Raw genomic sequence first — 14039 nt, 5'->3', positions numbered from 1 at the left:
ATACACAACTATGATGACTGCCCATTAATGGGTGTCTTAGTCTAATCATCCACCAAGAACAGAATATCATTATATAAAAATAAATAAATAAAAAGATTTACGGAAAATGGTTTGTGTAAGGAAAAAAAGAATCTAATTATTTTTCCCAAAGGATAACAATATTGTCAGTGAAAAAAATTCCTAGTATTGAAAAAATAACCACATGGGGAGTTTATAACGGTAAGAGATGACCCTCGCCTTCACTGAAAAAAATAAAACAAATAGAAATAATTCTAACAAGGAAGATTTCCATGGCCATTGGCCGTGCTGAAACTCTGGCTCATCCGCAGTTGAGAAATAGATTTTACTAAAACTGAAGACATTCGATCAAGCTTCCTCATCGACCGCGCCTTCAACGATCTACACTGCGTAAGAACCGGCTTCGAAGAAGCACAATCAGAAGAAGTAGAAGATGATGAAGAGGGCTTGTCATCACTCTCTGTGTATATATTGATAAGAACGTGGGAATGATCCAAAGACAAAGACCTCTCCAACCCCTTCAACAAAATCTGCTGCTTACTACTATCCTCCATAGGCAATACCACCAGTGACACACAATGCCTAAGCAAACCATTTGGTTTTGACAATTGGGTTGATATAGTAGTACTAGCAGCTGTAATTGCCAAACCCTCCTCTGGATCATGAGGGTGCAATGAGCAATTGGGTTGATATACTGGGCTGGCTTCTTCGAGTTCTCGGTCTCTAACTTGACCAACATGATCATATTCCACAGGCAACGTTGATGCCACAGAAGCAATAGGCACATCTATGGCTGACCTACAAACCGGACAGTTTGTATGCCCCCGAAACCACTTTTCTATGCATGGATTATGAAACACGTGCTTGCAACTCGGCAACAAACGCACCAAATCCCCGTCTTCTAAGTCTCCCAAGCAAATCACGCACTCGCTTTGATCCACGCGAAAAAGTTCACCATCGTTCTTCGAGTACGAGAGAATTGGGATGGAATTCAGGACTTTCTCATCAACCCCATTGGATTGATTGGTGCCTGATTGTTGCGCGAGGCTGGCTTGGATTTGCAGTTGCATCTGCCGTTGCCTCCTCCGTAGGCAATACTTAACTAGGAAATGGTACGCAACTATTGCTAGGGTTGTGAAGACAATGCCTGCCATGGAAATCAAAAGGGGCGTGAAGAAAGAACCAGAACCTGAAGCTCCTTCCACTCTTATCCCAACATTCTCCATCTCTCACTTCAATCTGTTTTTTTGGCCAAGTTCGGTGGGTTTTTGGTGTTTTAGGGGGAGAGAGAGAGAGAGAGGTTTATAAAAAAAAAGTGTAAGAACGAAACACTTGGTTGTGACTTGCGAGTGAATATATATAAGACCAAAGCGTTTAAAGAGAGCAACTCTTTGATTTCGAATTTGTTTCCAATAAATTTGGGATTTGATCATTTGATCGTTGAGCGTTTCAAGTCGGTTTACACGTATAGCTGTTTTGGCGTGGACACAGCAGGCAACGGTTTTGTGGCACGTCTTTTGCCAAGTGTAAGAATTTGATAGAGAACATTATGTATTTTAATGTTTTGAAAGCTGATGTCTTATATCGTGGACACTAAATATCGGTTTTAATAGCTTTTGTATCCTTTTGTTTTAATTTTTAATTCCGTTTCGTGATTCGTGTTTTAGGTTTGTTTGGTCACAATGCTACATTTCATTCAAGATACAAGTTTTATTTTAAATTTAACTATTAGTAAAATTTATAAGATCTGTCTATATGCAAGATCTAAATTGTTGATATGATCTGTAGCATTAAAGAAAAATTGTTGTTTGTGATCAGAAAACCTTTAAGGTCAACGGAACTAAAACAAAAAATTGAGCAAAATTCAGGGACTCAAATGATAGTTAAGCTAGCAATAATTAAAATTATGCTATTAGTTATATATATATAGTAGCATTGTTCTTCATTTGTAAGTGAGAGATTTTAAGTTCAAACATTGTAGATAACGAGTTCAATACCAATCTATTCTCTTACTCTTCAATATATATATATATATCCTTGGACTAAGGAATATATATGGTGATGATGGAAACAAAGAAAGATTTGGTCATTTGGAGAAGCAGATGCACCAACAGAGTTTTGAGTTGGTAATGTGACATTGGACAGTTGGATTGTTTAAGAGGATGACAGATCACAGCTTTGTAGTTGGAGATGATAATTGGTAGGTATGATATAGATATTCTTCAAAGAAGCAATAATAATAACAATAATTTTGACTCGGTACCATGGAGCCTCCGTCATCTGCGTCTTTTTGTGGATGCGGTGTCCTGGATTTTGGTGGATGCTGACCATTGTGCACGCAAAGGACCACATTGAGAAGATTTTTGCTGTGTTGTTGTGTTTGCACTTTCATCTCTGCGTGATTTCGGAATATTTGGTTTTGTTGCAGCCGTTGCATAACATGTGGCACTGTTCCATGTTATGTGGCTTCGTCCTAGCACCACATAACATGGAACATGCCATACATACCATGCATTTTTTAAAATTTATGTGATATACTCTGATGTATCTTATATACTTAGATATTTTATAAAGACAAATTTCAAGAATCATCTCGTGATGTAAACAAGGAAAATGTGTTTCAGTTATTCGCTAATGCAAAAACATTCCACAAAAAAGGGACTTTATGCCATTGGATTTTCACGACAGAAGGGCCCCATAAGGTGCACAAGTTTCCCAACAGAATCACTTAGGCCGAATACCATGGTAACCATGGGCTCATTCCATACAAGCATTTCTTTGGTTAATATACATTATTTCTTTGGCGGTTTTTTTAGCCAAAATGGCCTCTGAGATTAACATAATTTTTTGGTCCTTGAGATTGAAAGTAGATAGAAGTTTTTCCTAAGATTGTCCACCATCAATCATTTTGGTTCTTTTGGGAAAATCTCCGTTAAATTGAGAAACCACCAATTCAAGTGGAAGAATTGATTTGACAAAAATACACTTCAATTTAACGGAGATTTTTCATGAAATGACAAAATGATTGACGATGGACAATCTGAGGGACAATTTCAATCGATTTTACATCTCACAAACTAAAGTGAGGAATTATACCAATTTCAGAGACCATTTTGGCTGAAAAGTCTTTCTTTGGACCAAATCAAGGTCAATGGATTGGTCAAATCAAACAATTGAAGGATTTGTTGCAGTCTTATTAGATTAGGAATGTGATTGTGTAAATTATAACATATCTAGGATATTCTTATAGGATTCTACCATATCTCTTAGACTAAATATTGTGGTATTAGAGTTGTAATCCTATTCGGGTATGGAATTTACCGTCCCTACTACTACAAATAAAGGCACAATATGGTGACATAACACACGCCTCAAAAATACACATCTCTCTCATCTCTCTCTGCCACACCCCCTCTCTCTGTCCTTTATACGGTTCAGTAAATTACGCCTTCAACACGATAGCAACACACTCTTGCCAGAAGCTCAGAAAATGAAGGTTCGTGGAGGAGGCTCTTCTATAAATTCAAAGGCTCAGTTGTTTTCTGCCAATCATATTCTTTTAAAATAAATTAAGATACTTGAAATGACTATGAAACATGAAAACATTTCACATGTTCATGAACTATATTTATATTTTTCTTCCGATATATGTTGTATATATTCCTATATTTGTCAATATACATACGTTCATGTAATACACGATTATATTATATGGAATTTGTGAGTCAAAGCATCGAAATAAGGGTTCTTAACCTTAGATGTTGAAAAAAAATATTTGGAAATTTTGTGGCCCAGACGCAGCTTTAAGCCACGCCACCACTGGCACCGACGAACGTCGGCTGGCTTGCAGCCACACCGTGCCTGGAAGACGTCGTTCCAACGTCTCGATCACCTGTAGCAGCCCTCTGGGCTTGCTGCGCGCAATGGACAGCCAGGCCTTCGGCCTAGCTTAGGGTTTTCCATGGGCCTATAGACTCCAGGCCAATTCCACTGGCCTGCAGCCTTTGCTCGGCCTATCTCTAGCGCCTTTGGCCCAAACCAGCAAGCCTACTGCTTGCTGAGCTTGTCCCTGCGTCTTGGCCTGCCTACAACAGCTCCCTTTACCGCAAACCTTGCCATGTCGTGGCCCACATAGCTTTGTTACACATTAGCCCAAGCCAGCGAACGCTAGGCTTGATACCTCATGCGCATACGGCCTGCCTGCAGCAGCTTTTACGATGTTGGGTTCACCACTGGCTCGGCCCGTGACCAGAATGGCTGGGGTTTTCGCACCCAAACCCATTGCTCGCAACCTTACGCTGCTGGGCTTCATCCCTGACACAGCCCACTGGCCTGCAACCAGATTTGGGCTATTATGCCAAGCTGGGCTGTGTCTTTTTTTGACCCGATGCCATATTTTGGCATCTCCGCTTCATAACCATACCCATATAATTATTGGGACATTATTGGTTAACGTTTATCAAGCTATAATTTTATTGTCGCTTGGCTCGAAGCTAAATTTAAGCTTATATGACCCGAACGTCATTATTTTGCTCCTACAATCAAACTTGGATGGTTACGTTCTATTGAATTAATTAAAGTGATCAGCAGTCCATTAATTTGACAAGACATTCAAAATTATTAGCCTGAAACCCACTTTTTGGCAATTAACAATTAAATTAATTTTCTTTTCTTTAAACCATTGACTATCTTTTGTAGTCCCGATGCACTCACACTTGGGTTCCTGAAGCAAACCCCAAATTTCCTACACTTAGTTGTATATTGTATTATGTGTTCTTGCAGGTACCCCCTTTTATGAATTGAAAGTTCATAACTAAATCGAACTTATAGTTTTGAATTTAATGCCTTTGAAACCCGAAGTTTTCATTCAAAACTTACACCATGAAACCCAAGGCTTTCATGTTTAAACTGAATATATACGTGTCTATAAAACTCAATTGTTCTAAACTGTATGTCTATGGCTTTCCATATGACTAACCACATTCCTTTTGTACCCTCTGTTTTAGGGACATATCAAACTTGAACAAGCTCGATTTCACCACTTTGGAAGTATCCAGAAAAAAACTACCTGAAGTGGGTCCAAGACGTGAAACTTCATTTCATCGCTACAAGTCTACAAGCTACCATTGAAGAAGCTACAGATGTCCCAGTTGAAGAAGCTCAAAACGCTACCGTGATGATCTTCATCCGAAGACACATTCATGATGTGTTGCAAACCGAGTACCTTGCCGAAAAGGATCTACGTGCCCTCTGGCTTGCCCTGGCCGATCACTTCGATCACCAAAAAGACATATACTTACCTGAAGCAAGGCATAACTGGTAGCATTTACGCTTCTAAGACTGTAAGTTCGTGAATTTGAACCATATTATTGCTAGCCCATTTTGAGGCTTAGCCTACCTTCTCCCTTTAGTGTATATAATATCGTTTGTTAAAAAAAAAAAAAAAAAAAAAAAAAAGACTTAAAGTCCATGAGAATACAACTTTGAAGTCTGTAGAATCTGATCGCTACTTAAGTTCTGTAACGAGTACTTGACCGAATGGGATCTCCTAGAGAAAACCTATTCAACATGTAATGCCACCAATATTGTCCTGCATTAATAATATAAAGCATACACAAATTTTCAAATTTGATCTCTGTTTTATTTCTAACTGAAAAGTAGAACCAGCTTTTAATGAAGAATCATCAAGCTCGACCCATTGGCTTGAACGTTATGCCTGAAGCACATGCGACTAATTCTAGCAGCCACAAACGATGGCCGAACTGTCGTGGCCGTGGAAATAGGAAGAAACCCCAGTCACGGGCCAAAGGTTAATAGAGCAGAGGCCCCACCAAGGGAGAAAATTTGATCCAGAGGCGTAATTCCCTTTCCCCTAAGGCCCCAAACTTCAAGAACAAAGGAAAAGCTATCGTTCAATCGGATTCCACTAAATAGGACATATGCTATTGCTGTGGATTAAGGGACCATTGGTCACGCATATGCCAAGCTACTCCCTAGGTTATTGCCAAGTATCATTCTCATCATGAGTCTAACTTTGTGCATGTGGAACATCCTAGCGATACTACCACAACTATGGAGGTTTTAGATTTTCAGAAGGCATCCGCTCTTATAAAAGAATAAAGTTTATTTTTCTAAGACATGTTAGGGTGGTTTTCACCCCTAGTGGCTGAACCCTCTCTGTTTTCTAAGCTTATGGTTTAGTTTTATAGACAATTTTTCTAAGTCTTTGGAATATTTTGTTTGGATTGGTTTATTTTGAATTATGAATAATTATTTTATAGATATTATTTCTCAATTGATTAATTGAATGTATGGAATCATATTTATACTTGTGACCGATTCAGTTAATTTATTTCTAGGTATGACTAGTTGGGAAGTTAGGTGTCTGACCGATAATGCTACTATGTACGCACACCATCTTGCGTGAGCGACACTATGTTACTAACTTCGTACCTAAAAATGCACCTCTGACAACCCTTTCAGGCTCATTCAACCTGATTGAAGGATATGAAAAGGCCTGTTTAATGTTGTATAATGATACCGAATTAACCATTAAAGAGGCCCTTTATTCTCCCCGTTCCAAAAGAATGTTGCTGAGTTTTAAAGATATTTGAGACAATCAATATCATTTTGAAACCACCGAAGTGAATGGTTTTGAATTTCTTTGTATCACTTCTTACAAATATGGCCAAAACTGTATTCATGAAAAACTGGAACATCTCCTAAGTGGATTATACATCACAACCATTTGAGCCTTTGAGACCCACCATGTGGCCAACTCTGTGCCTGCGTTATAGAGCACTTTGTTGCTTTGACATGACCGTATGGGACATCCTGGATGAGATATGTTACATTGTATCCTCAAAGTATCACACGGGTATCACCTAACATCTTATCATGGCCATCCGTCTTGCAAAGCATGCTCCTTGAGGAAGTTGAATACTCAACCCTTATATGCAAAGATTCATAACCCCCTAAGTTTCTAGAAAGGATTTAAGGGGATATTTGTGGACTTATCTAATCAACATACGGACCATTTAAATACTTCATGGTGTTGGTTGATGCATCAATGCATTGGTCACCTGTCTGCTTATTGTCCACACGCAATGATGCTTATGCAAAACTCCTAGCTCAAATCATTAAGCTTAGGGCTCATCACCCTGATTATCCGATCAAGTCGATTCGACTGGAAATGCTAGAGAGTTTACGTCATAATTATTGCATGTCAGTTCGGATTAAAGTTGAACATCTTGTACACCATGTTCACACCCAAAACAGTCTGACAGAAGCCTTCATAAAGCGTCTTCAAACGACAACTCAGACTTTGGTTATGCGAACCGAATTACCAGTATCTGCCTTGGACCATGTAATATTGCATGCAGCTATGTTGGCTCGTATGAGGCCTATCGCTACCCAACCTCATTCACCGTTATAGTTGGTTACTGGATACGAGCCTAATGTCTTACATTTATGTGTGTTTAGGTGCGCAGTCTATGTGCCAATAATGTGACCACTACGTACCAAAATGGATCCTCAAAGAAAAATGGGAATCTATGTCGATTATGATTTGCCACCAATTATTCACTACTTAGAGCGATTGACAGGATATCTTGGATGAGACAGTCCGTCATTGGGGAAGATAATAACACTAATGTTCTTCTAAAACATTACGAATTGTCGTGGATTACTCCCATTTTATCTTATTTAGATCCCCGCAATTTTCAGTCTGAAATTGAGGTGTATCATATTCTGGATCTTCAGAGCACTTAAAGCATGCCAAATGCTTTTACTGATCTAGCTAAGGTGAAGAGATCACATATACCAACTGCAAACACACCTGCAAGGATAGATATACCTAATGTACGCTGTAACATCGCCCTAGAAGGACGAGCCATCCCTAAGGGAGGGTTGGTCGCACATCCCACGTGGTCCAGTATATTGATAGCTAGCCAATCATTTACTTATACCTGAATCGTGGCAAACCCCTTGATTCAAATGATTCATAACCCCAGAAAAGGAAAATGGCACAAATTGGTGAACCTAGTATGAATCTAACCATTGCTTACTTATTTGTTCCAATGCATGAGGTTATTCTAGATTACGGTAATGTCTTAGATGAGACAAACCGACCTCCCAAGAATCGTGAGACTTTGGTCCATTACATAGTTTTGGATGAGGTTTGGAATTAGGATAAGATGATCGTCGACGACGCCTTTACATACACAGTAGTTACTGACATCATGCTTAGGAATGACATTGAACCACTTTCCATTGATGAATGTCAACGTAGAACCGATTGATCAAACTAGAAATAAGCAATCTAGGTCGAACTTGATTCGCTTGAAAAATGTAAGGTGTTTGGGCCTGTAGCTCTACTCCACCACAAATGAAGCCCGTAGGGTACAAGTGGGCATTTGGGAGGAAGCGTAATGAGAAAAAAGAAATAGTACGACACAAAGCATGCCTTGTAGTGAAAGGTTTCTCTCAATGCCTTGGGATTGATTACGAAGAGACATACTCCCTTATAATGGACGTCATAATGTTCTACTACCTTATCAGTATGGTAGTTTCTGAAAAACTGAATATGCTGCTTATAGACGTGGTAACCGCGTATCTCTATGGGGATCTAGATATGGGAATCTACATGAAAGTTCTCGAATGACTTCTATTAACTGGTTCAAATAGTTATAGACCACGGAACACCCTCTCAATTCAATTGAGGAGATCATTCTATGGATTGAAACAATTTAGGCGGATGTGGTATAACCGTCTGAATGAATATTTGAAAAGTTAAGGTTATGTGAACAATGAACTATGCCCTTGTGTGTTCATCAAGAAGTCACATTTTGATTTTGCAATCAGTGCAGTTTATGTTGATGACATGAACGTTATTAGGACTTTTGAAGAGCTTGAGAAAATTACCATTCACTTGAAATCACAATTTGAGATGAAAGATCTTAAGAAAACTTAATATTGCATCAACTTAGAGATCAAGCACTGTTCGGATGGAATCTTAATACATCAATCGAACTACTCCCAAAAAGTGTTGCGACGTTTTAATGAGGATAAAGCAAAGCATTCGAGCACTTATATGTTTGTTCGAAATCTAGATGCTAAACGAGATCCCTTTCGTCCCATGAAGGATGATGAAACGGTTTTGGAGCCTGATGTTCCATACCTAAGTGCAATTAATGCTCTATTGTACTTGGCTCAATGCACTAGACTCGACAAATCCTTCGCTGTAGATCTTTCAGCAAGATGCAACAATGCGACTACTCGCAAGCACTGGAATGGTATTAAATTATCTGCTACCTCAAAGGTACGATGAATTTGGGCTTGTTCACACCCATAAATCCTTAAGAAAAGTCGTCGCCCTCCTCAGTCCTTGGGTTAATTCTCTCCTTGTTGGTTATGCTGATGCAGGTTATCTGTCTGACCCACATAGGGACATTTTGGAATGGGTAGAGACACTGCAATATCTTGGAGGTCTACCAAGCGATTACTAGTTGTGACTTCTTCGAACCATGCTGAGATTCTTGCATTGCATGAAGCTTCACGTGAATGCTTTTGGTTGAGAGCAGTCATTGAACATATTTGAAGAATTAGTGGTATTACTAATATCGTTGACGTTCGTACAACGATCTTTGAGGACAATGCCGCATGTATCGAACAACTAAGGAAGGGATACATTATGGGAGACAACACCAAGCACAGTGCACCGAAGTTCTTTTGTTATCACCAGTTACAACAGCATTAGGACATCAAAGTCAAGTAAATCCATTCCCAGAACAATCTGGTCGATCTCTTCACCAAGTTATTGCCCAAGTCTACTTTTCAAAAAAACGTCAAAGGAATCGGTGTGCATAAACTTTCTGAGTTGAATAGCTTGTAGTTCTCTTATTTGGAAGTTATGTCTAACTCAGGGGGAGTATCCTAAAGTATACTCACTTGATCTTAATGTATTCTTTTCCTTACGATTAAGAGCATTTTCCCCATTGGGTTTCTGAGACCTAATGAGGTTTTGATGAGGCACCCATCCTGGGATGATCATACTCTTTTGAGGTTTACTACTTTCATCCCGTATGACGTTTGTTTTAGACATTATGCATACTTCTCACTTTTCTCCTTAGCTTATGGGTTTTGTACCTATCTTAGGTTTTACCATAGCGAGGTTTTGTGAGTTTTACTACCAATGCATACTTTCTTTAATTTGAGACTCGCATTCGCTCGTTGTGCCGACGACTTCACCAACTGATCTACTTCATTTGCTGAAGACTTGAAGCGATGTTCTGTTTAAGTATTTACACACTCAATGGGGAATGTTGCAGTCCTGTTAGACTAGGAATGTGATTGTGTAAATCCTAACATATGTAGGATATCCTTATGGGATTCCACCATATCTCTTCGAATAGATATTATCCTACTATAAATAAAGGCACAATGAGGTGACATAACACACACCTTACAAATACACATCTATCTTTGTATACTGCACCCCCTTTATTTGTGTTTTTTATATTGTTCAATAAATTAGCCCTACAATAGGATTACAATTTTCCAAGTTAATGGTCAATTCCAACAGATTCTGAGCTGAAATATTCCAAAATATTCCATCAGATTTAAATCCAAAACCGAAATTTCGAAGAAAATTGCACGCAAATTGGAATATTTAATATTCCAAATTTGATCGAAAATTCCCTAACATGCATAACTCTACTATATATAGTTAATATGTATGTATTAAATTTGAATTGGTGATACAATGTATGCAAATATAATTATAACTCTCTTGAATATATTGCATACAAAAAATAAAATTTGAGGCCTATAAAGTATTTTATTAAGTGGAGGAAATCATGGAGATGACATTTTTTTTATTGAAAAAAAAAACTAATGAAAAGAGCCTAATAAAACTAATTTTTCACGAAAAACACTTCATAAAATTTGCTTATTAATAAGAACAAAATTCAATATTTTAATAAGTGTGTGGTAAAAAAAGCGGATCCTATTTCATAACATAAGTGGGCGTGTTATAGATCTTATTTCACAACATCAGTGGGCGTGTGAGCCATATCGGTTGATGCTAACGTTCCCTTTCCTCTAAGACCATTTCCAACCATTGGATTAGAACCTAAAATTTAGTTTTTAAAGTAAAACTATCTTTCTCTAATGGTTGAGTCTAAAACCTAAAATTTGTGCAACTTAAACCTAGAATTTTAGTTAAAATTAAAAGGTTGGGCCATCTTATGCATGTGGACAGGCTGGCCTATCTTATGCATGTGGACGTGCTAAAAAATGTGGAGACTGCAGATAGGTGACGCGCCTTACACACGAGACGCGTAAGGCCTGACAGGAACTAAGGCCTACCCTTGACAAGAATGTCGACCACCCAAAATGAGCCCAACAACTCCTTTTGGATCCAACTTTTTTAATTATTAGATTGTTGGTTGATTCAACGGTCTAGATTCAAACCTATCTAATTTTAATTTTAAAATTTTAAATACATTAAATCCAATGGTTGAGGTCGAATATAATCAAATCTCATGATAAAAAAAGATCTAAGGGGCCTAAATTGAATCCAACGGCTAAAACAATTCAAAAAATTATTTAAATCAAAAGTCACCAAAAAAAACTCTATAAATACATGTTTTATGGGGTTGGTTTAGTGAATTTTCAACTTTTATCGAAATCTAAATATTTTTAGGTTAAAAGGTCCATAAAAGTAAATTATGATAATTCCTATAAATTTAATTTTTTTAAAAAATATACCCAAAAAAAAATTTAGCCTAAATTCATTCTTTAATAATCTAGTGTTACAATTTGAACCCTTAACCATTGGAGGAAAAAAACTGTTTCTGTGTTAAAACGTAAATTTTCAAGGTTAACCCAAGGGTTGGAGAGGGTCTAAGCTTCTAAGGCCAATTTTGAAAGATGCTTAAGTTCCTTTTTTTATTATTTTTATATCTAAAGAGACATAGGTCTCGGACAACCAATTTGAGTTCATGCCAGGGCACTCAACCATGGAGGCAATCTATCTCTTATGAAGATCAATGGAAAGATATAGCGATATGAAAAAGGATTTGCACATAGTCTTTATAGATTTGGAAAAAAAACGTATGATAGGGTCCGAAAAGACATTCTTTGGAGGATTTTAGAGAAGAAAGGAGTAAGAGTAGCATATATCCAAGTTATAAAGGATATGTATGATAAAGCAAGGACTATTGTAAGAACTCATGAAGGACAAACCGAAAGCTTCCCCATAATTGTAGGGTTATATCAAGGCTCATCTTTAAGTCCTTACCCTTTTGCATTGGTAATGGATGAGTTAACGGGACATATTCAAGATGATATTCCTTGGTGTATACTTTTCGCAGATGGTATAGTGTTGATAGATGAAACTCAAGAAGGAGTAAATGCGAAGCTTAAGCTTTAGAGAAAAGTGTTGGAATCTAAAGGTCTTCGCCTAAATCGATCAAAGATAGAGTATATAGAGTGCAAGTTCAGTGCAAATGGAGGTTTAAATGAGTTAGGGGTGAAGATTGGAAATGAGGAAATACCAAAGAGCGATCGCTTCCGCTACCAAGGATTTATCTTGCAAAAGAACAGAGAGTTGGATGGAGACCTTAACCATAAAATACAAGCTGGATGGATGAAGTGGAATAGTGCATCCGGTGTGTTGTGTGACCGTCGTATACCACTGAAGCTCAAGGGAAAATTTTATAGGACGACAATAAGACTAGCAATGCTTTATGGTACGAAATGTTGGGCGGTGAAGCATCAACACGTACATAAAATGGGTGTAGCGAAGATGAGAATGCTTCGTTGGATGTGTGGGCACACGAGAAAGGATAAGATTAGGAATGAGGATATCCGAGGTAAAGTAGGAGTAGTTGAAGTTGAAGGAAATATGAGAGAAAATTAGTTACGCTGGTGTAGACATGTGAAATGGACGCCTACTGATGCTCCGGTTAGAAGATGTGATTGCAGGATAGAGGTTTAGGGCCGAAGGGGTAGAGGAAGACTTAGGAAGACTTTGGAAAAGACTTTAAGAAAAAAACTTAGAGTACTTGGATCTAACGGAACGTGACACATAATTGAGCGCAATGGCCTTCTAGGATTCATATAGCAAACCCCACTTAGTGGAAAAAGGCTTTGTTGTTGTTGTTGTTATAACATGTAAGTGGGCTGCGCATCTGGGCTTGGTTTGGTGGTTTGCATGTCTAGGCTTTTGTTGGTTTTTTTTTTTTTTTTTTGGTGAACTGACTATGTATTGTTTTTTAGGTCTCTTTTGTTGTTTTTTGTCGTTATGATTAAGAAAAATTCATTGAATACTTTTGAATGTCTCCCTTATTGAGTTGTTACACCTCCTATATAGACACTGAATTTAGTTAAACTGCGGTTGTGTCTCCTTGCGAACTTAATAAATTGATATATTTTGTCCAAGTATTTGTTAGCACATCTATTCGGATTCTATATCCACTATCTATTCAATATGTATTCAAGCACAATAAAAATACAATGATTACAACAACCTCAACAATATATTGTCACCTTATGCCTATGGTAAGGGCTCTATCCTATTTGGGAATGCACAATTATTTAATGTAATTTACTGCTTTAATGGATTAGATTTCAACGTGGAAAAATTCCGGCAACATCTCCCTACAATTCTTCAAGTGCACGACGTAGATGTAAAATACCTAACTTGCACTCGAAGCATGTAATGAGATGTTACCAAAATTCCCACGATTGAAACCTAATTGTAAACCACAAACTACAACACATAACGGTGCATTCCCAAACAGTTCAAAAAATGGGACAATTCAGGAATCAATTGGATTGCAGTCATGCTTTTGCATCCATGCCTGAAATCTAACTAATTCTCAAATGGCAAACTTTTTTATTTTTTATTTTTTTTAACAAAGGCGTACTAAGTTAAGTACTATTAACTCCATATAACAGAAAAAAATTTTGTATGTGATGTACAAGAATATTTGCATACAAATAAATTAAATCATAAC

At 37.7% G+C, this 14039-nt stretch overlaps 1 protein-coding gene across 1 annotated transcript; it reads right to left on the bottom strand.

Moving 5' to 3' along the window:
• Positions 1-272: 272 nt before the first annotated feature.
• On the bottom strand, positions 273-1244 carry LOC137744397 (RING-H2 finger protein ATL81-like). The gene has a single exon (XM_068484221.1). The coding sequence runs from the start codon at positions 1242-1244 to the stop codon at positions 273-275; it is 972 nt and encodes a 323-aa protein (XP_068340322.1).
• Positions 1245-14039: the final 12795 nt, after the last annotated feature.

Source organism: Pyrus communis, chromosome 9, assembly GCF_963583255.1.
Source record: "Pyrus communis chromosome 9, drPyrComm1.1, whole genome shotgun sequence".
Classification (NCBI taxonomy): Eukaryota; Viridiplantae; Streptophyta; class Magnoliopsida; order Rosales; family Rosaceae; genus Pyrus; species Pyrus communis.
This window is presented reverse-complemented; position numbering and strand designations above follow the sequence as displayed.